Genomic DNA, 25,292 nt, shown 5'->3' on the forward strand with positions numbered 1-25,292 from the left:
AGTAAATCCCAAACAATACTGTTGTGAAGTATTGTACAGTTTTGACGCATCTAATTGAGATACATCAGTCGGGAAAATAATACTCTGATCTGAAGTCTCTAGATTGATTCAATATAACATCGTATGGATGAGATGATGAGTCACATTTTAATACTAGTCATGTTTACAGACATCTGTTGTGATCATCATCTGTCTGTCTGATTTGAAATGTAGCAGTGGTTAAGTTGATGCAGTGATTCTTCAGCATAAACATCACACATTAGTGTGTGTTAGCGACTAGAGTCACCCGAAAGAAGACGTGGGCTGACGTGTCAGGGAGGTAAATGTCATGGTGCTTACCTCATACAGTCTGGTGACACACTGAGTATAGCCTGAGATGGATCCAGGTACATCATCCCAGCAGGGGGCAGGGTGATGATTGTGATTCAGTCCGCAGTATTTGGAGCCTTGAACAGACTCTGAAGAGTTTGGTTTTTAATATTATTTGTGAAAAATAGAATTGTGAAAATATAAACTCAGTATAGCATTGGCTGTATACATATATATCTATAGATGTATATATGTGCATACATGTATAGATATATGACAGATCACCAACTCCAGCCCTGTTTACTCCAAATGCCTCATAGATTTTTCTACTTCTTTGTCAGCGTCGTACTGACAACAACCACCAGCATTGTTACATGTTTCATTCCAAAAGACTGAAGCAGTTTGTTTGCCTCAGAAACAGGAAATGACTATATTGTTCTTCTGTGGTGATGTATTTCACCATCTATGCAGTAAATAACAGTAAATAACTTACCCATTTTTGGAAAAACAGCAGGTATAAAGGGCACATTGACTCTAACACGAGCTTCCAAACAGATGTAGAAACATTAATATGTGTAAAATGGGTGACTTCCAGTCGGGCTGGTTTTACAGATCATTTTGAAAGTTGATAATAAGTGTTACTGGAAGACAAATGACACATGTGACACACTCTTTTATAAATAACACAATATCCCATGTTGCGCTGTCATTTATCCAGTGCTCAGGAATCCTTTTTTATTATCATTAAATTAAGTTAGAACACACATGGCAGCATTTAGCTGGAAAATGATGACACAAGCATAAATAAATAAACGGTTTGTTTTTTGAGCGTACTGTGAATACCCACGGGAAACCTAAAACACTATAAAACACAATAACATGAAATGTCAACTGTCAAAAAACAAATTTTAAGATATCATCTGGAAAATGAAGGACTGTCTTGAAAATTGATAGGGAAAGTGATAATAAAAGAAAAAATCCAATCCTTAGGGAATTGAATACTTAATCAACACACACACACACACACACACACACACACACGTCCCTTCTTGTCTTGTTAGGATTAAGAGTCATGACACCGAGTGCTTGTGGGTGGAAAAGAGGGATGACTCAATCTGTGTGTGTGTGTGTGAGTGTGTGTCATCTGGTTCATCTCGTCACTGTTTGAGCTCAGGAATACCAATCATTTCTGCCTGGTGGTGAATTTGGCATCCCTGCTGCAGAGGATGGGATTCAACTGGAGTGTGTGTGTGGTTACGCACAGGAGGTGATATTTGTTATGGCTCCAACCACAGTCTGCGCAAGTTTTTTAAAGAAACTTTACTGTCATGTGCTAGCAGAGTATTTAAAATATAACCCATGCCTCCAAAACCCTGATTTAACAACATCTGGTGCTCCATTTGATCTTGACATTTAACACATTGTTTCTTTTTCAGTTCAGTGGGAGCCATTGCCTTCAACAGCGAACGTTATTCCAGCAAACTCTATGTAACTATTTCTGCAGAAGAAAGACTCTTTCTTTGGATATTGCTTAAGTTGGAATTCCATTCTATTTTACCCAGTGCCATACTGAGGGAGAATGAATATTTCTGGGTTAACAGCATCATCATCTAAAAGGCGCTGTCAGCAAACAAGGAAGCACCTGTGCTGCTGCAACGGAGAGCAGCAGAGAGCCGAGGGACACGTGTCCCAGTGAAGGCTGCCTATTGTGTTTGAGGGCTTTGTTTAATCTATGTGGACAAAAGGAACATTCTGCACAGGAAGTGGACAAACACACTCACATGCTGGACTAATGCCATCTGCCAAGATGGGATAAACAATAAAGGCTTAGATTTGGATCCTGGATCTAGCGAAGACACCCAGACTTTCCACCTCAACCCGCTCAGGCTGGAGGATTCTCTGGCAACCCTAGACTGTCAAGGAGATATGAGTCTTGTCCCTGGTCCTGGGTGTTGATCCTCATTCCTGACACTTACACATGTTAAACGTGCGGAGAGTGATGTAGATCTACGTCCTTAATGACGCCTCCAGCCCAGATTAGATTGGGCCATATGTCAGGCTGCTGTCTGTCTCACTAATGCGTAGTCAGTATCGAGATACAATCGAACTACCTGCCCACCTCCCACCACACCTGTCAATCTACCAAGCCAACATTATTTCCAACTGTGCACCATTGTATGTTTTAACTGGTGAAAACCCACTGGTGTCTGTGTTTCAAAGCTGTGTCCCCTTCACTATTCACTCCTCTTCTCAGGTGTGTCATCATTTCCACATTTGCAGTCAAGTAGCAGACTTTGTCATGTTCTTAAACCCCCACACCCACCCCCCGATCATCCTATTTATTGAGAACCAATACTTTAGGTTGGGTCTTAAGAAGTGGAAGTGTTATATAGCTGGTACATCTCTGTGGGAATTAGCATGAAGTCCAGCGCTTGTTTGAGCTCGAACCACACTGAGAACACCGAGCAGGAAAATACTGAACACAGCCAAATTAATTTTCTTACCGTTTAGAAAAGGCTACATGTCTGTCATTGCATTAGGCAATGTATCAATAAAACCAAGGGTAAAAATAATGTACAAAATACAGCCAGGTGGACAGAAAGTGAGCTTTTACACTAACAGCACATACCAATTTAAACACTTTCTCCTATCAATCGGTAAACAAAGTGTTGATTATACTGTGTGGCGTGGTTTCATGCTTCAATAAATTAAATTAACAACAAAAATGCTGTCAAATAATTCTCACCAAAAACATGACCTGGTGAAGTGTCAACGCCTCAAATATCTGCTTTGCCTTTAAAATGAAAAAATACATTAGTGTGATCAGAGCTAAGGCACATGTTTAGGTGTCTGATTACATTTCTTGTATCCTAACAATCTTACAGCCAGTCTCGCTCCTGTTGTTGTCCATGATGTTGAAATTCCTCCAAGCTGCTGACATCGTGACCTACTTAAGTTAACTGCTCATGAGGGCAATGAGACGCTGACCTGGAGGAGGAAAACAAAGAACACTGTCTGACCGCAGTGAGCAGCTGGTTGTGGTGAAAAGATGTTAGCAGAATACTGGGTCATTGTATAGGCACATGTTTTTGAGTACAAGTACGAGTGTGAGTATTTAAATGTAGAATATGGTCTGATACCAATATTGGTATTAATGCATCCTTAAACCAAACCATAATTTATTTTTTCCTAGCTGATCTTTTTTGTTGTTGTTGCAAAAGCCCGAAAATAACTACATAATATAATGTATTTTTATAAAAGGACAACAATTATTTCATGAATTTATTGTACATGTATATTTTAATAGTACCACCCGTCTTTAACAATAGAGTTAATTATATTGTCAGTATTTAAGTAGCAGAGAAACGGTTGGCTGTGGTATCATTACCGTTTAAAGTTCATTCAGCTCATCCTGCTGTATGTGCAGGAAACGGCGTGAGTAATGCTTAAATCGAACGGGCAGTAACGTGTTTTTTTTTTTTTTTCTTCATCTAGTTCAGGGAGGGGTATCTCTGTGTCATATATGTGGGCGGAGACTCACTCGGTGATTACGCCTCGTCGGTGTCCATATTTGGTTCGTGACGTCATGCGCCGGCGGTCCCATTCATTTAAAACCAAAGGACCGGAATCCCCATAGAGGAAATGTAGACACAGACTCGCGCAGGGCTTCTCCGTCGCCCGTAACTAACCGTACATTCTTCAGGCAATAATAACAACCCCGAGGCGTCGACATGAAGGTATCCAGCATAGACTGTCGGCGACTGAGGAAAATCATCAGGAAGGAGTGTGGGAGCTGCCTTATTGTGGACTGCCGACCATTTTTCTCGTTCACGAACTCTAATATCCAAGGCTCCGTGAATGCCAACCTCAACTCAATGGTGGTCCGAAGGTCCCGCGGAGGACCGGTGCCCCTGCAGTTTGTTATACCGGATGAAAAGGCACTGTTTCGGCTTCGGGAGGGAAGCATTTCGACTATCGTAGCTCTGGACGAGCGGACGTCTCACTGGCAAAAACTGAAGAAGGACAGTGTAGCACAAATAGTAATAAACACCCTCTCGCATCTAGGGAGCGGAGCCAACATCTGTTTTCTAAAAGGTAATGATCTTTAATGAACCATTTAATTATCACACACACACAACGAATTTTATTCATATGATGTAAAGAAAATGACGAAATTACAAAAACAAAAATATACATAATTTTTTCTTGTTTCCGTGAATTGTGAACACAGAATTGTTAAACTAGTTCAATGTGTTTTTAATTTCATTTGACCTTTTTTTTAAATATAGTGTCACGGGTTTTATACATACACACACACACACACACATATATATATATATATATAAAGCGGAGCTAATTTCCCCCACCATCATTGTGATCTGAGCTGACAACACAGTCTATATTTTTGTCTCACTTTTTGTGAAGATACAAATCTTGTGTGCGTCAACGGGGAGATGAGTCAATCTAAGAAAAGAGTCAAAGGGAAATTGGTGGCGCAACCACTTTATTACATTGGTAAAAAATAGTAAGTTATAATAATTTACGAAGATGAACAATCAAGGGACCATTTCATACGGCATACGGTTAATTCGCTGACGTCAAGGTTTCTTGAAAACACATTCACTCCCGTCTGTCACCTCTGCGTCTTCAGGATGTTGGCCTAATGGAGGTCCAGAACAAACAACGTATTAGGTTAAAAGTAATGGGTTTTTTCCCCCTGAATGCTGTGTGAGTGAGTGGGGGGGCGAGTGGTAACAGAGTCCGTTATTATTGCGCATTGCACGTGTTGATGTGTTCTCCTTTTTTTCTCAGGAGGATATGAGAACTTCCGCTCCCAATACTCCGAACTTTGCACAGAGGCGAAACCCGTTGAGCTGAGCGGAACCGAAACCGAGAAGAAAGCCAACACCCACAACGAGAAGCTTTCTCACCACAAACCAGATTATGACCAGGTAAAAAAACAACTAAAAACAAAAAAAAAAAACACACGCACCCCAGTAGCTCAGTGCTTTCAACTATAGGAGACCAAGAAATATCATTCTATTGATTTTCTATTCAAATCAAACACATCCAGGCCATCCTGATTCCAGACAGATTTAGATTTGAGTATATGATCTTGCCTGATTTAATAGCATTTATATTTGGCTCAAAATGAGAGGGGAGGGATGCTAGCAGACACCCTATTGAGAAAAACCATCTTTCATTCTCTGACCTTTTGTCTGTGACCTCCTTTCCCCAAATAGAATGTTTGTGCTTGGTTCTGACATTGGTGTATTGTTATTTTTACTCCGTGGACGTCATCCATTTTGACTAGAGAAAATGGGGAACATTGTGTCTGCATATTGACTGTTACACTCTGCTACAGGTGCTGTTGATTGGGTCTGAGATCTATTTGTGTGCATTAAAGATATTTTCAGCAAGACTTGCTGTCCTGTGTCATGTCTTCCTCAAATGTTACACGAAGTAGCCTCTCTAGAACACATCTCATGTCTCCCTCTTTTGTCTTTGTCTTTTCTTTATCTTGTTTCTCAGGGTAAACCTGTAGAGATCCTGCCTTTCCTCTACCTCGGTAGTGCCTACCATGCCTCCAGACAGGACTATCTCAGTGACCTTCACATCACAGCCTTGCTTAACGTGTCACGCAGAGACATGCAGCCGACCAAGGGCCTCTACAACTACAAGTGGATCCCGGTTGAGGACAGCCACATGGCTGACATTAGCTCCCACTTCCAGGAGGCCATAGAATTTATTGGTAAGTTTAAGATACTTGACATAGGCTGTTGTTCTCTGACAGAGAATGCTCTTTTACCAATGGTGTTATTTTCATGATGCTGCAGTTATTATCTTTTGTGTTTACAGTTGTTACAAATAACCTTTTAACTCACAACGTATATTGAGTCTTTTCGTAGTGTCTATAAACACTTAAAGATGCCTATACATAGGTATGTTTATTTCAGAAAAGTGTCTTCAAATAGACTCCTTTAATGGTGCTGGTCATCTGTGGCCATTCACAAATAGAAGGCTAAAAAAAGCTAACAGTAATCTGTGGATTGACTGCCTCTAACCTCGTCCCCCACATCAACATATCCAGACAGTCTGTGCTCGCTTAAGATTTTCTCACTTCCCCATCTCCTTCCCTTGCCCCTCCCTTCTTTCCATCTTAACTCAAAAAAGCTCCCTCGCCGTCATCATCTCTTAGGCTAATCTCAAGGCTTACTTTGCTGGGTGTGGCCTGCCAGTGTGACATGTGGGTGAGCTCTTCATATTAACAGAAAAGTGAAGGAGGAAGAGGGGGATGGGGGCTGACTGACTGACATACACATATGCGGTTGTTTATGATGGTTGGGTGGAAGGAAAAAATTGTTTGAATGACACAAATAGAAAGCCCATTATTAGTTGTTTACCACAGGGAATCGTATACTTAGGGAAGCCGGGGGGCAGCAAATGTGTTGTTGAGGGAGAGTGGGTGTGTGTGGGAGAGGAGAGGGGCGCAGGATAATAGCACAGACTGCAGCAAAGGATGTACACAATGTGCTGGCCCCTATTTATAGCCAAACGTAATCAAGGACAGAGCTTGCCTAAGAGCAGCTTGGCTGACCAGTAATGGGTTTTATTGATGTTGTGTGTATATGTTGTTTGTTATGTTTACATCCCCTTACTTTGTTTAAGTCAGTGAATCCTATGAATACAGTAAAAGTCATTGCATTTCTAATAAAAATCATAACCCCTTGAAAATCACTCTATCCTGTAAATGAAAGGAAAATATAAAGAACTGACCTCCTAAATGAAAAGGGTTGCTATCACTTCATTTCCAATCATTACGCTAGAACCCCCACTGATGTTGCTCTAAACACCCCTCCTTGCTCTTCATGTCCCTTTTTGTTTTATCTATGGCCCTTACGACCAGACACAAGTGTTCTCCATAAATGTAGAGAGAGGGCTGAAGAAAGTAGATAGTAGTAGTAGAGAGAAACATTTGACTGCAGAATCAACGGATAGTAAAATACTTTGACATCTTACAAGTCATAAATAACATAACAAAATAGAAAAATCTTTAAATGGTTCGATGGAGACTCATGAGGCTTATGGAGACCAAGACTGTGGTTGCATGAGACCACGCAGGTAATGGTGTTGCAGTGCTGCAGCTCTAAATTAGAACACACAACTCGGTGCCATGATGAACTTTGCAGCAGAACCCAAGCGCCCCCACAATAGCGTAGGAGAAGTTTCATGTACAGCTGTGATCCATGACTCATTCAATGTGCGAAACTGAAGCTGGTACAGGATGGGTGTATATTTTTATTTTCCTGGTAGGGCTAATGTTCCTGTTTGTCTATCCTGGCTACATGTGAGCAAAAGAGACCAAGAGAGTGGGAGAGACTATAGATAAAAAGATTGAAAAAGGGTTGTGTGTTGCAGATGTAATATCTTAAAATTCTCTCTCTCTTTTTCCCCCACTGTTTAGAACTATAGATTGATCATTTTCCTGTTTCTAGCAATGACCTATTGCATTTTTTCTTTTTAGATCACGTGAAGCAATCAGGAGGGAAAGTCTTGGTTCACTGCGAAGCAGGCATATCTCGCTCACCTACTATCTGCATGGCTTACATCATGAGGACACAGCAGTTGCAACTGGATGCTGCCTTTGATATCATCAAGCAACAAAGGGGAGTCATCTCACCCAACTTCAATTTCATGGGTCAGCTGCTGCAGTTTGAGTCGGAGATTCTCTCTATGGCTCCGACTCATTCAGCCACACCTGAACCAGCCACACCTTGTGTCCCAGAGTCTGCCACCTTTTTCGCCAATGACTTTGCAACCAACTTCAACACCAAAAACTTTGAGCCGTCTATCATTACCCTCCCTACCTCTTACCTTCAGTCTGTGGTCCACCACAAGTTCAAACTGAGCCCTATTACTGCACTGCCTTAAAATAAACTGTGACTGCTAGTAGTCTTACTTGAAAAGAAAAAAAGAGTTGCTATCTGTGGGCCTGATCTTACAATCAGTAGGCTGGAGATCAGATAAACGTATTGTGTGTATTGGAAGTGGGTAATGCTGAGTTTTTTGACACCTTTGTTTTTTGTACTTGTTAGTAGAGGTTACACAAACTTTGATAATTTGTGATTGTTTTCAAACTGCTTCATGTTGAAAAGCCCACAAATGCTGGGTTTTCCCTTAGTTACTGAATGTTTTTTTCCTAATGGCAGATTTTTAATAACACAATATAGTAATAAAATGCAATACACATGCCTTAGGTTGACAAGTTTAGTTTACTTATTTAAAAAGGCCATGCATTTTAATGTAATTTATTTGAAAAAAACTGTCATCTTTTTCAGTGTCGTTGTTGTTTAATAAATGTTTTTACAGTAAATTTGGCTTGCTGTTATGTTATAATTTTCTTTTATATCTGGGCTTTTATTGAAACTCTTACAAACAGAGGAAATGCGTCCTAATTAAAATAGGAGAGAACACTGCCACCTAGAGTAACTAAAAATAAATAAAGATGCACTAATCTGAAGACCGGCAGGATGCTTTGTCAACTTGGCGCAACCTTACCAGTCATTGAAGTCATAAATGGTTGAATTATTTATTTTTTCAACATGACAACATCAATTTTATCTTATTTTATCTAAATAATGAGACAGACTGCTCTTGGTTGATCGCACTTTACGTCCGCAGGCAGGAAAACAGTGCTGTGTGTGTTTGGCGCCGACACGAAAGGAAGCTGGTCTGTACCAACTGTAAAAACGGAGAGGAAAAACAAGGAGCGAACATGTCAAATACGTTTTAAGCAAAACAGCACAACGAGCTAGGGTACAAATACAGAAATTGTGATTTATAATATACTCAGTCTAATCTTGTTTTGTTATACGATAACCACAGACAATTCGAATATTTTAATCATGGATTGGTATGATCCATTCCATACCGCCCCTGCCGCCATTTGCCTTGTTATTACATTTCCCAACACAGAGTTTCGCCTAATTTGAATGCAACAATTTGCAATATATAGTGTGTTTTTTTTGTAAAAGATACCGACTTCTCCAGTTACGCGAAAAGTGGAGTTCAATTCCATATTCAGCTAAGGAGACGTCCTGCTAACGCCACCATGTACATAAAGCAGGTGAGTGAACATATTTGGTTTTGGTTCCGACCGTCTCTACTCTGAGGTTAATAATGGTTGGATATACGTGTTTTGCTATTTCAGGTTATATTTAATTCGTGCGAAATGCACCGGTTTGTAAACCATTTTAAATAAATCAAACGAAGAATTCGACCCGTTACCTTGCTAATGCTAGCTAACTGCACCCGGTTAATCTTGAATTGCCCGCCCCCTGATGCTAAGCTAATGCTACATGGTAAATAAAACACTTCCCTAGTTTGTTGCACAACATAGTTGCATTTGATTTAGGTCAGTTAACTATAAACCTTGTCGGGGGTAAGCCTTAAGCTACAACAGCTTATTGTGTAAACACATTAGCAGGGAAAATCACGAATAAAGCGTAGCGTATCTGTCAACGACCATTCAAGGCCCTGGAAACAGAACCCGCTGTTTGAAACGTTATTTGTTTCTGCTGGGCTAGCAACAAACGAGTGGTTCTGTTCGTAGTAGTATTACCAGTCTGAATGATCGTAGTTTATTGATATTAAAATTGTGGATATTTGAACCCTTTGCAAATGTGTGTGTGTAACATATACACATGTATGAGTAATTGTATCTTTGAGGACGTGGTACACGCTGCAATAAGCATGAGGATGTTGCTGAGTTTGGTGTTTGGTTTTTGTTACAGGTCATCATCCAGGGATTCCGAAGTTACCGGGATCAAACTGTGGTCGATCCATTTAGTCCGAAACACAATGTCATTGGTTAGTGTTGCTTCCTTTTGACGTTTTAACATTGCAAATGAAAACTAGGGCTGCATATTCTTAATTTGCATATTGTTAATTTGAAGTCGAAGTTATAACCTGGTGTTGACACACCGAGTTTAAACACATATTGGCGATACTGTTTTTCATACATTGTTATCCAACTTTTATAGTATGAAAAAATAAACTGAAACATTCAGAAATTCGTCTCAACCAAAGGTGAATAGCGTCATTGTATATTCAGTAAGAGGTGACATAACAATAATAAACTAACATAGTGAGTTAATGCTCAGACAAGTGGAACCTTTGTTTATAAGAGGTTTATTCTCCAAACATAAAAAAAAAAACATAAAAAAAGAGTTAAAATACTCAGCAAAATGTGTTCTGGACATTTTCCATTATGTTTTTCACTACTGGATTGACCAACTTGTTTGCTGTTTAAAAGATGATCTTGGTTAAAGCAGTTCTTGATGCTTTTGGTTCAGTAAGAGTCTGAGTTGATGTGCTGATAACTCAATGGGGACTGTAAACCAAAATCATCATGTCCTGATTATGTTTTTGTTTTTTCTTGTTTCAGTTGGAAGAAATGGGTCAGGCAAAAGTAATTTTTTTTACGGTATGTGTTTATCAAATCTATTTTCAGTTTTCTATTTGGGCCATTTTCTGTGCTTTCATAACGATGATGTTGTTTTTTTTGTTTCTACAGCCATTCAGTTTGTGCTCAGTGATGAGTTCAGCCACTTGCGACCTGAACAACGTCTGGCCCTGCTTCATGTCAGTAAAGTGCCTTTGTATAAGAATGGCTTGTTAGTGACTTCATAATGACAATTCGCATGGAATGTAAATAAGAAAAGTTCTGTTTTAAGGTATAAAGCTTGTGCTGTAGGAAGTTAATGTGTTCCTTTGTCACTGTAGGAGGGAACTGGTCCTCGTGTCATTTCTGCTTTTGTGGAGATTATTTTTGACAACTCTGACAACCGACTGCCGGTAGGAAAGGACCAAACTTCCCATTGTTTTTGTTCACACTATGATGATTGTTCTCAAATTTGATAATTCTTGATTGTACAATTAACCTTTATGAAATACCTTTCCTAATTCTTCAATACCACTGTTCTAATTAACTATTGTCTTTGCATTATATTTCCCAGTAAACGTTGTGAAAATGATTCTAAAAAATAAAATGTCTAAGAAATTAGCTAAATATCCAAAGATGGGTTTTGAACATAAAGTTTAGTTATGTAGTTAAATATCTGTCTAATTTTGAAGTTGTCCTCATGACTATCAATCCATGTATTTTCTTTCAGATTGATAAAGAAGAAGTCTCTCTTCGCAGAGTCATTGGTGCCAAGAAGGACCAGTACTTTTTAGATAAGAAGATGGTGACGTAAGTGTTGTTTGATGGTTCACCTTGTCCCTACAGTCATATGAAAAGATATGTTTGTGAGTCTGTGCAATCACTTTTTTGTTGACATCTGTTATTCTTGCAGTAAGAATGATGTCATGAATCTTCTGGAGAGTGCTGGCTTCTCCCGCAGTAACCCTTACTACATTGTAAAGCAAGGAAAGGTGAGAGAGAAGGAAACCAGACATTCAGCAGATAAATGATTTTAAATTTGTATTTTCTTTTGTGATAGAATGGAATTCTGGTGTCTTGGCTTGTCATATTTGAGTCAAAAAATGGCCATTGAATCATATATGTGATTTGATTAATGCAATATACATAAAGTTAATGCCAAGAAAACAATATAACACCGAAGTGTAATATTCTTTCTATTTTATTATTTCATTATTATTTTATTAGATTAACCAAATGGCCACAGCTCCTGATTCTCAGCGACTCAAGTTGTTGCGTGAGGTGGCAGGAACACGGGTGTATGATGAGCGCAAGGAGGAGAGTATTTCTCTTATGAAGGAAACCGGTAACAATTGTTTTTTTATATATATATAAAAATTCAAAATTTCTAAATTTTATGATTGAGTAATGTTGAGGGTTTTTTTTTAAACAAACAAACTTTGTTAAACTTTGTTAAATAACCAGAGGGGAAGCGAGAGAAGATCAACGAGCTGCTAAAGTACATTGAGGAGCGTCTGCACACCCTGGAAGATGAGAAGGAGGAGCTGGCTCAGTACCAGAAGTGGGATAAAATGCGAAGAGCCTTGGAGTACACCATCTACAACCAGGAGCTGAACGAGACCCGTGCTAAACTAGATGAGGTAAACCTGCAGGAATTAGAATATCCACAAGAAACCAGTTAGAATTTAACCACCCTAAAAGAAAAAATACTCTAGACTCTTATCATTTGTGACTGTCATTTTGTCACTTGCAGTTTATGTTTTGGCATGTGTAGTTATGGTACATTCACAAACTGTTTTTAATGATTTCCTGTTGTTAATGTAGATTACGTTTGGTCAATCTGTTTCTGTGCCTATATATTTATCTTTGTGCATGCCTTTGTCTTTGTTTTGTCTTTCCACAGTTGTCCTCAAAGAGAGAGACCTGCGGAGATAAATCCAGACAGCTGCGAGATGCTCAGCAAGATGCTAGAGACAAAGTAGAGGTATAAAACTTTATGGTGTTTTTCCACAATTATCTGCCAAAAGCACATTCTTATTGGCCAGTATTATAAATGATATTTAAAGTGATCATTTTCTGGTCCTACCATACTAACTGGTTGTAATATCAAGTATTGTACATTCTATGTTCTTAGAAAAGAACATACCTTTGAATAAAGCCCTACTCTACTCTACTCTAAAATACCAGGGAAGATCATGAAGTTTTAAGATGGGTTTTGAAAAATTAAAAAAAAAAACAAACTTTGCCAGTGATCAAAACGTTTTAAAGGCAAATAGTAGTGACACTCAATATTCTTTTTCTTTGTAGGAGACAGAGCGTGTTGTTCGAGAGCTGAAGTCCAAAATCTCTGCCATGAAGGAAGAAAGAGAGCAGCTTTCGGCAGAACGCCAGGAGCAGATAAAGCAGAGGACTAAGCTTGAGCTGAAGGCCAAGGACCTGCAGGATGAGCTGGCAGGCAATAGCGAGCAGAGGGTATGAAAGCATCCCATGTGCGTCACGCTGCACACGTGATGTTGCACCTACACCACCTCCTCCCAGTCCGTGTGTCATTCCTTTATGTAAAGATGAACATTCTGGCTTCACACATTAGGGCACACAGATTTCACTATTACAGGGTCTATTTTATGAAAAAAAAAAAATGAACTAATGAGCACTAGTTAGTATATCAGAGCTTTTATGCCATTCCAGGTACAATTTTTTGTCCTGATGTAGCATTACTGGAGTTTGAATTTGTGAGGGTGTTTGTATAGTTTGAGAAAATAAGTTGTTTGTCAGGCGACAAAACAGAGATTTTTGTTTGTCAAAAAAACCTTTTGCCCTTGAGTATGTAGGCAAAATACCTTCTTGCTATCACTCATTACCAACTGCACTTATTTCTAGTCACTACAGATATATTTTTTTTGTAATGCAGAATTATTGTACTAGCTTTTATTTGTCAACAAGCTGGGTATACAGGAACCTAATGTTTATTAAGTTCCTCGTTCCAGTAGTGAATTACTTAAATTTGAAAGTTGTTAAACTGAAAAGGGAACCAGTGAGTGTCAATGGGAATAAAATGTTTCATAAATGTTTTATAATTACCTGTTATGACAATAACTCTTACACTAAAGAAAACTTTTGTGTAACCTGTTAATTGAAGGAATTAAACAGGACATTCATGTAAAGATCATTATTTTTTTTATTAGTTAGGTTGTCATCTCTGCATGGTCCCATAGGACAAAATGTTTGGTATCCATGATTTAAAAGAAATGCCCACAGGCCTTGAGTGAATTATAAGTACTATTTATATTTGTGCTTCTACTGTATTCTTTGAATCTTCTCTAAATTTCACGAGACTTTCTTTTTCTTAGAAACGTCTGCTTAAGGAACGCCAGAAGCTTCTGGAAAAAATTGAAGAGAAGCAAAAGGAACTGCAGGAGACCGAGCCAAAGTTTAACATGGTGAAAGAAAAAGAGGAGCGGGGAATTTCTAGGTAAAAGATTATTCATTCATTCTCAACAACCCTGCTCCAGGCAGCTGGTGACCTATCATATATTGTTTTCATGAGCAAATCCTTATAGTTATTAAGTATTTTGATATTCAATCAAGAGCCACAGTTGATGTGTTTTTACCTTTGGGTTTCTTTATAGTATAAAAGTGGATACTAAAATAAAACACTGAAATGTTTACTGACCCATTTGCTGCCAGTTTGGACTGTATTTGTGAATCCTTCAACTCATTTTTCATTATATTATTATATTTTTTATTCAGGGTTGTTTCTATGCAGCCTTTTGAGTTGTTTTAGTTTGTCCTATTAATTCTGTATATGTTATTTAGTAACATGTCATTCTTCTCTCTTTTAAGGCTGGCCCAGGCCACTCAGGAGCGGACAGATCTTTATGCCAAGCAAGGACGTGGTAGCCAGTTCACTTCTAAGGAGGAGAGGGACAAGTGGATTAAAAAGGAGTTAAAATCCCTGGACCAGGCCATAAATGATAAAAAGAGACAAATTGCAGCTATTCATAAAGACCTGGAAGACACTGAGACTAATAAAGAGAAGAACTTGGAGCAGTACAGTGTGAGAATATATATATATATTTTTTTTTTAAATCAATTGAAATAAATATATAATATAAAACTGCCCTACACTGTGGTTCACAACTAGTCCTATATACAGCCTTTACTGTTTCAGTAATGGTGATTAATTGCACCTGCGTCTTTGATTTGGCTACATTTAAAAAAAAAAAAAAAGAAAGTAGTCCTTAAAAAACAGCTGCTGCTGTTTTTCAATCTTGGAAAACGGCAAAGCACAACTGACAGGATAATCTGTCTGATTTGCTGTAGCATCCTGGACAATATTCTTAAAAATACTTTTGAGGATTAGACAGGTAAAAAACCCTGTCCCTGAAGTATTTGCATAAACACATTGTCAATGCTAAATGTAGCAAAAATATTGTAGCAACCTGTCACATTGAAGGGAAATTATTGGTTCTGTTTGACTGTGTCTATTTTGCCTGTTTTTAGAAACTTGACCAAGATCTTAACGAGGTGAAGACACGAGTAGAGGAGCTGGACAAAAAATACTACGAAGTGAAGAACAAGAAAGATGAGCTGCAGAGTGAAAGAAAGTAGGAACCTTTCAAAGTGTATTTTATATTCAAATGTTTAATGTTAATATTTTATTTGGCTTTGTTCTGCCAAAAGTTACACAGAAAAGATAACAAAAAATAATATTTACTTAACATACTTTAGTAAAGTTACTTGTTAAAAGTGGTGTCAAATCTACACAAATACAGGGTTATAATTTACAACAAATTTAAATGACAATTGGTTGTTGAATTCATTTAATTACTTTATCTGCTGTGATTCATTGCCTTATTTAAATGGATGAACAGGCAGTATAATGAAAGCTTTGATAGAAGGAATTCAACATTCACATCTCACAGCTCCACGCTGTTCAAAAAATTAAGTCTAAAAATATTGGCCAAAACATTTACCATAATGAGTTGGAGTGTTTTGTTGATGGAACAAATTGACTTGATTGAATTGTTCTTCTGCTCTCCTAGCTATTCTCGTGATGCTTAAATTTAGATTACCCTAATTGTCTCAGTGTTTTTATGTCATCATCCATAACTGTAAAATTAGACAATAGCGTGATTTGATTATTGCTGCAGCTTATATCCCAAACATTGGTGTTGTTACACCAAGAGCATTTTATGAAATACTTTGTGTTTGATGAATCCTAAACTAAATATAAACCTAAAAGTAATTATTCATGTGAAAAATATAAATTGCATGATGGGTATTTAAAATAAATCTATTGTCTTTTTCTCCAGCCTTGATCTTAATTCTGTTAGCTTTACAGCTACAGTGAGGTGTTTGTGTGTGTATATATGGTGACAGAAGTTTAACAGTGTGTGGCTGTCTGTTTTTCTCCAGCTACCTGTGGCGTGAAGAGAATGCGGAGCAGCAGGCGCTGGCAGCTAAACGTGAGGATCTGGAGAAGAAGCAGCAGCTCCTGCGTGCAGCCACTGGGAAGGTCTGTTACTATTTGCATAATAATTAACCTGCGTTTTAACATATTGTACTTGTATATTTATTCGAATGTGGTTTATTGGATTAGCATTTAAGTCTTAAGGTTTTACATGGATATTAATGGTAATAATGGCTCCTTTACAGTAGGGCCCCTATCTTTACCTCATGAAATGAAGAGAGGAAAATACTTATGTTATTGTTTTCATGTTTGATTCCAGGCCATTTTGAACGGCATTGACAGCATCAACAAAGTACTGGAGCATTTTCGCCGGAAGGGCATTAACCAGCATGTCATCAATGGTTATCATGGCATTGTTATGAATAATTTTGAATGTGAGCCTGCGTTTTATACTTGTGTGGAGGTGACAGCTGGCACCAGGTGAGGACTTCACTGTTTTTGTTTGTACTAGTAGCTTCTCTTTAGTTGACAAATATATTCCCACTATATATATATTGTGTTATATCAAGATTATTCCTATTCTTTTATTTTCCAGACTGTTTTACCACATTGTGGAGACTGATGAAGTCAGCACCAAAATACTGATGGAGTTCAACAAAATGAATCTGCCTGGTGAAGTCACATTCCTGCCCTTGAGCAAGCTTGATGTGAGAGACACAGCCTATCCAGAGACTAATGTAAGAGACGTGCTTACTTTTTAATTAGCATAGCATGAAATGATTGATGAGAAATTATGTATTTAAAACAGACCTTTGCTGCATTTAGGTCGATGTCCTCACTTAAAATCAGTCATCTATAACTTCTCTTTTGACAACCTGTACTTCATTTATACATTTACTTGATAACATCTTGATAACCTAATTTTCCTGGTTCTCAGGATGCCATTCCAATGATTAGTAAACTGCGTTATAGCTCCAACTTCGACAAGGCCTTCAAGCATGTTTTCGGGAAGACTCTGATTTGTCGTAGCATGGAGGTCTCAACTCAGCTGGCAAGAGCTTTCACAATGGACTGTATAACTCTGGAGGGTAAGCACAATTACATTCACGGTGTTTGACAAACCTCCACTTCAAATACAGTGTTTCTCACTATGTAGCTTAACATTATGTGGTGACTTGTAGGTGACCAGGTGAGTCACCGTGGTGCTCTGACTGGAGGTTACTATGACACCAGAAAGTCTCGTCTGGAGCTGCAAAAAGATATGAGGAAAGCTGAGGAGGAACTGGGGGAACTGGAGGCTAAGCTCAATGAAAACCTGCGTAGAAACATAGAACATATCCTTTAGGGTGAAACGGTAAAAATGGTGTAGTTGACACAATCCTAAACTTCTTGGACTACTTCTTTTATTCTACTAAACACAGTCATCTTGAAATTGAGTTAAAAAAAACCCATAGGTCTGCTTGCTTTAAGTACAAGTTTATCTTTAGCTAAGCTAAGAAGGGTGAATTAGATATGTCTTATCAGGTCACAAAAACTGTACGTCACTTCAGCCATGACTCGGTGCCTGGCGGACGATGAAAGCAAAGCGGCCAGAACAGAGGGAATTGTCTACATGGACATGTCTATGAAAATAGCCTGTTTTTCCTGAGCCAGTTTGCTTTGTGTTTGCACACCTGTGTTATTGTCTGTCCACTTTCATTTAACAACAGCAACGTGTATGCAGAGAAGGGTTTGCAGCTTGTGCTTAAATATGTATATAACGGGACAAAATTAGGTTTTGAAGTGGCCGCATAGCCTATGCTCCCAGGTACTGTTGCCCAATCTATTGTCTCTCCACTTTTTACAAGAAAGTGAAAATTTAATTCTGAGAATATATAACACTAATTAATTTTAATTAATTTGCATTTAAATTAATATGCAAAATAATCTATTACAGTTTTGATGACAAGACACAATACACCTCTCATCTAGTCTTCAGAAAATGAACGTGTTGTAAGACCCTGTTATGTGATTTCATTCAAGAAAATGAACCTTAGATCAATTTGACCTGTGCAGCCAGGACGTGACGTTGCTTCTAGTAGCCTTTTAAATCAGCTGAATGATTAACTGCTTGTTTTATTGATTCCGGTCAAACCTTAGAGGTGCAGATACACTTTGCTGTTCCAGTGGATCAATATAGCTAATGTTTAGCTCACTGATGTTCACAGCCAGCTATTACTGTGAAGTCAGTAATGATGTACTCTTTGTGTGGAATCTTGTATAGGTAAACCAGATTATGTTCAACCAAGCTTATCCTACACATCTATACTATGCCTTAAAGAATGGGAGAGATTTACTACTTTATGTTGCTTAACAGGTCAGGTTGAAACAGATAAACCCAAATATTGTCTCCTGGACAATTAAAAAAACAAGCAGCGTTATAGAGAAGAAAATCATTATTATCATATTCAACCTTGGCGTTGTACTTCCTTAATGGCTGCACTCACGTATCAACAATGAAATCGACCAACTGATGAACCAGATGCAGCAGATTGAAACGCAGCAGAGGAAGTTCAAGGCGTCCAGAGACAGTATTCTGTCTGAGATGAAAATGCTGAAGGAAAAGAGGCAGCAGTCGGAGAAAACATTTATGCCTAAGGTGATTAATGTTCCCAAGGTCCTTTCAAAGTGACCCCCAGTCAAGCATTTACCTCATGTCTCATCCACTAATATCTTTTTTTTTAATTTACCTAACTCTCAGCAACGTAGTCTCCAAAGTCTAGAGGCAAGTCTGCATGCTATGGAATCAACCAGGGAGTCACTGAAGGCCGAGCTGGGAACAGATCTACTTTCTCAGCTCAGCCTGGAGGACCAGAGGAGAGTTGATGACCTCAATGATGAGATTCGTCAGCTGCAGCAGGTCAGAGGCATACATGGCAGAATATGCTCAATGTTCTGTGTTAATACACTTTGTGGTCATGCGTAAGCTACATAATTATCTATCATTTATACAGATTATTGAGATTGGCTTGTGGAAAATGGAATTTAATTAAAATTAGCATCAAATAATTACTTATTTAAAGGTGTTGTCTCAGAGTCAGATTGTTGTTGGATTGCAAATTATGTAATGTTTTGAGTAAAAAGTGTTGTTGCAGATTTTGTTACTCTCTAAAACAGAATATTAAATATTTAACCTGTATAATAATAGTTAACCTGTATCAGGAAGTCATGAAACTTTACAGTTATCTTCAACCATACTACATGGAATAGAATATAATAAAAAAACTTGATTTAAAAAAACTATGAATAACTTTGGTAGAGCAGAGGAAAATGGCCAACATTCTGTGGTCTTGTGTTTTATTCCCCCCTTGTTCTCTGCCTTCTGTCTGTGTATTTTAATTATCGAGTGGCTGAGACGAGCAGCTGTGTGTGGGATGTTCCTTTGATGCAGTGTTCTCTCTTCCCATGCCAATTTAGCCCATAATGGTATCGGATGGATGCTGTTGTTCCTTTTCTTTTTTGATTGTTTCCATAACATAACATATGGACAGTACATTCAGTCACAGGTGTCCTGTTTTTTGGTTGTGTTCTAATGTTTCGTTATCTTGAACAGCCTGTTTGTTAACAACAAAAGAACCAACGAGTTACTGGTGGAGTAGGCTTTGGCTTCCCAAATAATATCCTTGCCAAGTGCTATTGCAGGCATCTTGTTAATGCCAGTATTTATATAACTTGTTTTTTGTTTTTTTTAACAAAACATCTTAACTTTTCCCCCTTACACCACAGGACAACAGACAGCTGCTGAATGAGAGGATTAAGCTTGAGGGCATCATGACCAGAGTGGAAACATACCTCAATGAAAATTTAAGGAAACGTCTTGACCAAGTAGAGCAGGTATGATGTTCCTTAAAACTCTTTACAGAATCTACAACAAAATGTTTTTATTTATACATGTATATATTTATATATACAAACAGTGTTTGTTTAATAAGATTAATGTAAATTCATATTTTATCATTAAAAGACAGCATAAGTGAAATTTACGTGACACTTTCTTTGTGACCTGATTTAGGAGTTAAATGAGCTGCGAGAGACAGAGGGAGGCACAGTTCTCACAGCCACAACATCAGAGCTTGACGGCATCAACAAACGAGTCAAAGAGACTTTGGCTCGATCAGATGGTACGTGTTATAATAATATAGAACAAAGGTTCTGAAAAAAAAAACGTTGCTCTAGCATTTCAGTTTTTACTAGATTATCAATATTTTTGTACTCCGCCAAATACTTTTTGCATCAGTAGCTATTATAACTAAAAAAAATTGGGATTTTTTGTTTTTGTTTGAACTCCATTTTAAATAAACCAATACACTATATTGAAGTTTACATTTTTATTTAACAGCAACTGTTTACACTGACAATGTGTTACTAAATAATTTTCCTTTTTGGTTCTGCATTATAACTTATTGGTTCTGTAAACAAACACATTCATGATTTTCCTGTTATTTATTTTATGGGTTAAATTGTGTCTGTGTTAGTAGGTTGGTCAAAGTCTGTTGGATCAAACAGTTTAATTGTATTTGGAAAATGTATGTTATTAAAAAGAACCTGTCTGTTAAAGACTGTTAGATGAATAGACCTGCTCTTCTGTTTCCACATCTACCTTCGTTATTTTCCACAGAACTTGATTGCATGATTGACAAGACAGAGGCAGAGATCAAAGACCACATAAAGAGCATGGAACGCTGGAAGAACATTGAGAAGGAGCAGAATGATGCCATCAACCATGACACCAAGGAGCTGGAGAAAATGACCAACAGACAAGGCATGCTGCTGAAGAAGAAAGAGGAGTGCATGAAGAAGATTAGAGAGCTGGGCTCACTTCCTCAGGAGGCTTTTGAGAAGTACCAGACCCTCACTCTCAAACAGGTACATAAACACCCAGACGGTGCTAAATAATCAGATGTCTTGGTCCGCTGCCTCCAAAAACTTTTATCAGCCAACACCAGCATCATGCAGTGGTGCAGTGTTACATTGTCAGTAAATTTAAACACCAATCAGCCTCAGTATGAAACCAAACCAATATACGGTTTTTCCACCTGTCATGTGGTGCATGTGTTGGCTGTTGCAAAATGTAGATGGGCACGACGAGCTGAACAACTGTGGAGAGAGGCAAATAGTGACGATAAGACGACTCGTCTGACTAAAATAAGATCTTTGAGGCAGTGGAACTGGAAACACCGTGACAAAGTTTCACAGATTAATTATAGACGATACACTGAGTGTGTCATCAGACAGTTGCCTACAGTTGTGCTTGGATGTTTACTTATACTAGAAGATTTGGTAAAATGTCCATTTTTAGAAACTTTAATGAAGTGCATAAGATGCTTGAGTCAACCTTTTTTTGGCAAATTGTAATTAGTATTTTTGTCTAAAAAAAAAAAAACAAAGAAGGGGGGGAGAAGCAGTGAGTCAGATTCTCAGCTTTTGACAGACACCTGCGCATTTAATCCAACACTCTTGGCCGTAGGGTAGAAGCTTGCTAAACAGGAGTCAGACACTGAGTCAGAATAGACTTCATTGTCATTATACATACATAACGAAATTAGGATTGACGTCTCTCCACCACAAATACAAAAAGGAGTAGAAGAGAAAATAATAAAACAGTAAAATATAGACTTAAATGAAAAGCAGATTATTCACCAGCAAGTGAGTGTGAAAACAATAATGTAAATACATAAAATAACTGAGTATTGATATATAAATAAAGCTTTAATGTTTCACAGTACAGTGACAGTGTTGACAAGGCAAACACTGGACTGACAGAGAAGGATGCAATTTTAGTATTTATTAATTATTGACTGTGTTTTTTTAACAGCTGTTCAGAAAGCTGGAGCAGTGCAACACAGAGTTGAAGAAGTACAGTCACGTCAACAAGAAAGCTCTGGACCAATTTGTTAACTTCTCAGAGCAGAAGGAAAAACTCATCAAACGTCAGGATGAGTTGGACCGTGGCTACAAATCCATCATGGAGCTCATGAATGTCCTGGAGTTACGGAAGTATGAAGCCATTCAGCTCACCTTCAAACAGGTACGGGGCGAGACACAGCCTTGGAATTGGCTGCACATGTGATGGGCCACATTTTCCTCATCGTCAATAGCTAAATGCTACCGTTTTTCAAACCTTTGGGCACATTTCACTGTTTCAGGTGTCAAAGAACTTCAGTGAAGTTTTCCAGAAGCTGGTACCAGGCGGCAAAGCTACACTGGTGATGAAAAAGGGTGATGTCGAAGGCAGCCAATCACAGGACGAGAGTGAGAGTGGAGTTGACAGTGAGAGGGGCTCTGGCTCACAGAGCAGTGTTCCATCAGTGGACCAGTTCACCGGTGTCGGCATTAGGGTAAAAAGTTGTTGAGATTTTGATCTAGGATATAAAAAATGATACAGAAGCAGTGAGTTTTGTTTTCCACCAGATTAGTATAGTTGATAACAACTCAAAGCCCTTTATACTTCTATTTGTTCTGATCACATGGTATGAATAGTTTTATTTTGAACATAGATCAGACTTTTTTGTTTTGTTTTTTAACCTATATGTCAGTGCCTTTCAAATCTTCACCGTTCACTCTATGCTAATACTTGGTCTTTTACAGGCACACATCAGCATGGAAACCTACAGAGCTCGGGATTTATCACCAGTGCTTTGTGAACCTTACTGTGTTTGACCACAGTTGTCTAATCTTTTCATTGTCTCTGACACAGGTGTCCTTCACAGGGAAGCAGGGTGAGATGAGGGAGATGCAGCAGCTGTCTGGAGGTCAGAAGTCTCTGGTGGCTCTGGCTCTGATATTTGCCATTCAGAAGTGTGATCCTGCCCCTTTTTACCTGTTTGATGAGATTGACCAAGCTCTCGATGCCCAGCACAGAAAAGCTGTCTCAGGTAAAATAAAAGCATATATGTATTTTTGTATTATAATATGCTTTAAATCAGACTCAGAAATGCTTAATGAAATGTGTTGTCTTCACTGAAGACATGATTGTTGAGTTGGCTGGACATGCCCAGTTCATCACCACCACCTTCAGACCTGAGCTGCTGGAGTCTGCTGACAAGTTTTATGGAGTCAAGTTCAGAAACAAGGTATGGTCCATTTGTAATTTCAAATTAAATCTGAAAAGTTGTGAAATACCTACAGTATCAACAGAACTGTTCTCATCAGCTGCTGGAAACCTTCTATGTGTTTACCTCAATGCCCCCTCTGCTCCCCCCACCCTGTGCATTGTTTAGTCATACCAACTTAAATAGAGGTGCTAATTGTTTCTTGTCTGTCTATGTTGTTGTTGTCAGGTGAGCCACATCGATGTGATCACAGCAGAGCAGGCCAAAGACTTTGTGGAGGATGACACCACCCATGGTTGAAGACGCAGCATGTGGCCTGTTGTAAATTTGCACCAGGGGTCAAATATACTACATCTACCAGCTTTTTGATGGTCTTTTTGAAGACGGTTTTCTCTTGAGGCTGGATTCAATTTATGTTCTGTGAACTGTTCACCTCGAGGCTGTTGATACTTTTTCTTCACCCTTCACTTCATTCGGTGTTTTGTTTTGTTTTTTTCTATAAGCTTCTCTCATAGTTTTTCTGTGCTGCAGTTCTTAAAGAAATGTACTTTACATTCACAATAACCTACTGAGAAGGTCTGGGGGAGAGAAAAGTTTCTCTTCACTGAGATCTGTTTGTCCACTTTGTGGAATAAGCCTCGATCACAACATGGTATCAGGACCCTGAAAAGTCCTTTTGTGTACATTAGAGAAAAAAAAACACTTTTAAAACGAGATGAGAGAAAATAGTTATTTCCAAATACTGAAGCTTATTTTTGAAAGGTTAGCTGTGAGGCTCTTGTTTGTATTTGTTGTCACCTTTTAGGAAGTTAAAGTTTCTGTTACTTGTGTGCTTCCCTAACTGTACACTCTACTTAATAATCAAATGTTAAACTCTGTTTAACCACATGGCTCCAATGTTAAGGTTGTTTTCTTTTTATACTCGTTGTGTTACTTTGTTATTTCCTGTCTTTTGGTGATTCATACATGTGAAAGTTTTTATTTGATCATACGTCTAGCTTGGCAGTACACTGCTTCCTGATCAATTCTTTCTAAGGTCATGTGATGACCTTGACATTTAAGCATTTACTCTCTGGATGTGATGTCTGGTATTAACTCTCTCACGTGGTCTCATGTACTTTAAATATGCTTACTTTTTAAAACTTCTCTTGTTTTATATGCCATTGGAAAACTTCAAATGTAATAAAAAAATTACAAAACTGACTGGGGCTACTGAGATGAGTGTCCCCTGTTATTTCCATGCTCCACTAGGTGGTGCTGAACGACTGTTGCCCAATCTGTAACTGCCCTCAAGTCTTTTTTGTTGGCTCCAAAATATGAAAAGATCAATTTTTGTAATTAAACTACTTTACAGTTTGTTAAAACAAAAACCAGAATTTGCTGCAATAGAGTAATTCATTGTGTGGCAAATGGTCTGTACTTGTAGTATAGCACTTCACTGGTCGTGATGATCACAGAAAGTACTTCACATTGAAGGGTTTTCCATCTACTTACTGACTACCGAGGTTGGGTGCATATAAGCTGCTAAGTCTGGAATCGAGCCCACAACCCTCTTATTGTAAGACAACTGCTGCCCTGTTTGTATGGCAGTACAGTGGCTTTTAAATATTTGTTCAAATGTTCTCACCAGCCATATCCTCAGTGTCAGGGCAGAGTGGTGACGGGGCCGTCAGCTGTCCACCATCAAGGTCAGAGTCAAACTACAGCCCCTCGTGCTGATGTCGACGACCCTGTTGACTTACAGGGAGCCAGGGCAGATGCAACGGGGCAAACGTGGTGAACTGAAAGTGTGTGACCTCCCCAGCATGATCTGTGTGTCACTGTGTTTCCACATATAGTCACAGACTGGAGTTAAGAGATTTGAATCCTTTCAAAACAAACTACACGTCACTGCATTTTTTTTCAGTCTGAATTTTAGGACAAGATAACGTGAGGCTGAAAACAAATCATGTTGACATTTTACTTGAGCCTCTGTCATTCTTCAGTATTTCCGGAAGCGCTGTTTCACATCACACACAGCTGTGCTACTTCTCTC

At 38.5% G+C, this 25,292-nt stretch overlaps 2 protein-coding genes across 2 annotated transcripts; both read left to right on the plus strand.

Moving 5' to 3' along the window:
- Positions 1-3,933: 3,933 nt before the first annotated feature.
- On the plus strand, positions 3,934-8,683 carry dusp5 (dual specificity phosphatase 5). The gene is made up of 4 exons (XM_008317442.3): positions 3,934-4,404; positions 5,122-5,261; positions 5,842-6,061; positions 7,835-8,683. The coding sequence occupies exons 1-4, from the start codon at positions 4,041-4,043 to the stop codon at positions 8,239-8,241; spliced, it is 1,131 nt and encodes a 376-aa protein (XP_008315664.1). The 5' UTR covers positions 3,934-4,040; the 3' UTR covers positions 8,242-8,683.
- Positions 8,684-8,837: 154 nt separating this feature from the next.
- Positions 8,838-24,460, plus strand: smc3 (structural maintenance of chromosomes 3). The gene is made up of 30 exons (XM_008317440.3): positions 8,838-9,126; positions 9,345-9,436; positions 10,104-10,179; positions 10,757-10,795; positions 10,886-10,953; positions 11,095-11,166; positions 11,484-11,563; positions 11,667-11,745; positions 11,981-12,098; positions 12,218-12,393; positions 12,657-12,737; positions 13,061-13,225; positions 14,104-14,225; positions 14,597-14,810; positions 15,257-15,360; positions 16,172-16,271; positions 16,486-16,646; positions 16,762-16,903; positions 17,104-17,254; positions 17,348-17,500; positions 18,653-18,804; positions 18,907-19,065; positions 19,932-20,039; positions 20,218-20,326; positions 20,824-21,071; positions 22,021-22,233; positions 22,352-22,543; positions 22,903-23,080; positions 23,172-23,278; positions 23,486-24,460. The coding sequence occupies exons 2-30, from the start codon at positions 9,422-9,424 to the stop codon at positions 23,555-23,557; spliced, it is 3,654 nt and encodes a 1,217-aa protein (XP_008315662.1). The 5' UTR covers positions 8,838-9,126; positions 9,345-9,421; the 3' UTR covers positions 23,558-24,460.
- The last annotated feature ends 832 nt before the right edge of the window (positions 24,461-25,292 follow it).

Source organism: Cynoglossus semilaevis, chromosome 9 (genome assembly GCF_000523025.1).
Source record: "Cynoglossus semilaevis isolate Cse_v1.0 chromosome 9, Cse_v1.0, whole genome shotgun sequence".
In the NCBI taxonomy this organism is placed as follows: Eukaryota; Metazoa; Chordata; class Actinopteri; order Pleuronectiformes; family Cynoglossidae; genus Cynoglossus; species Cynoglossus semilaevis.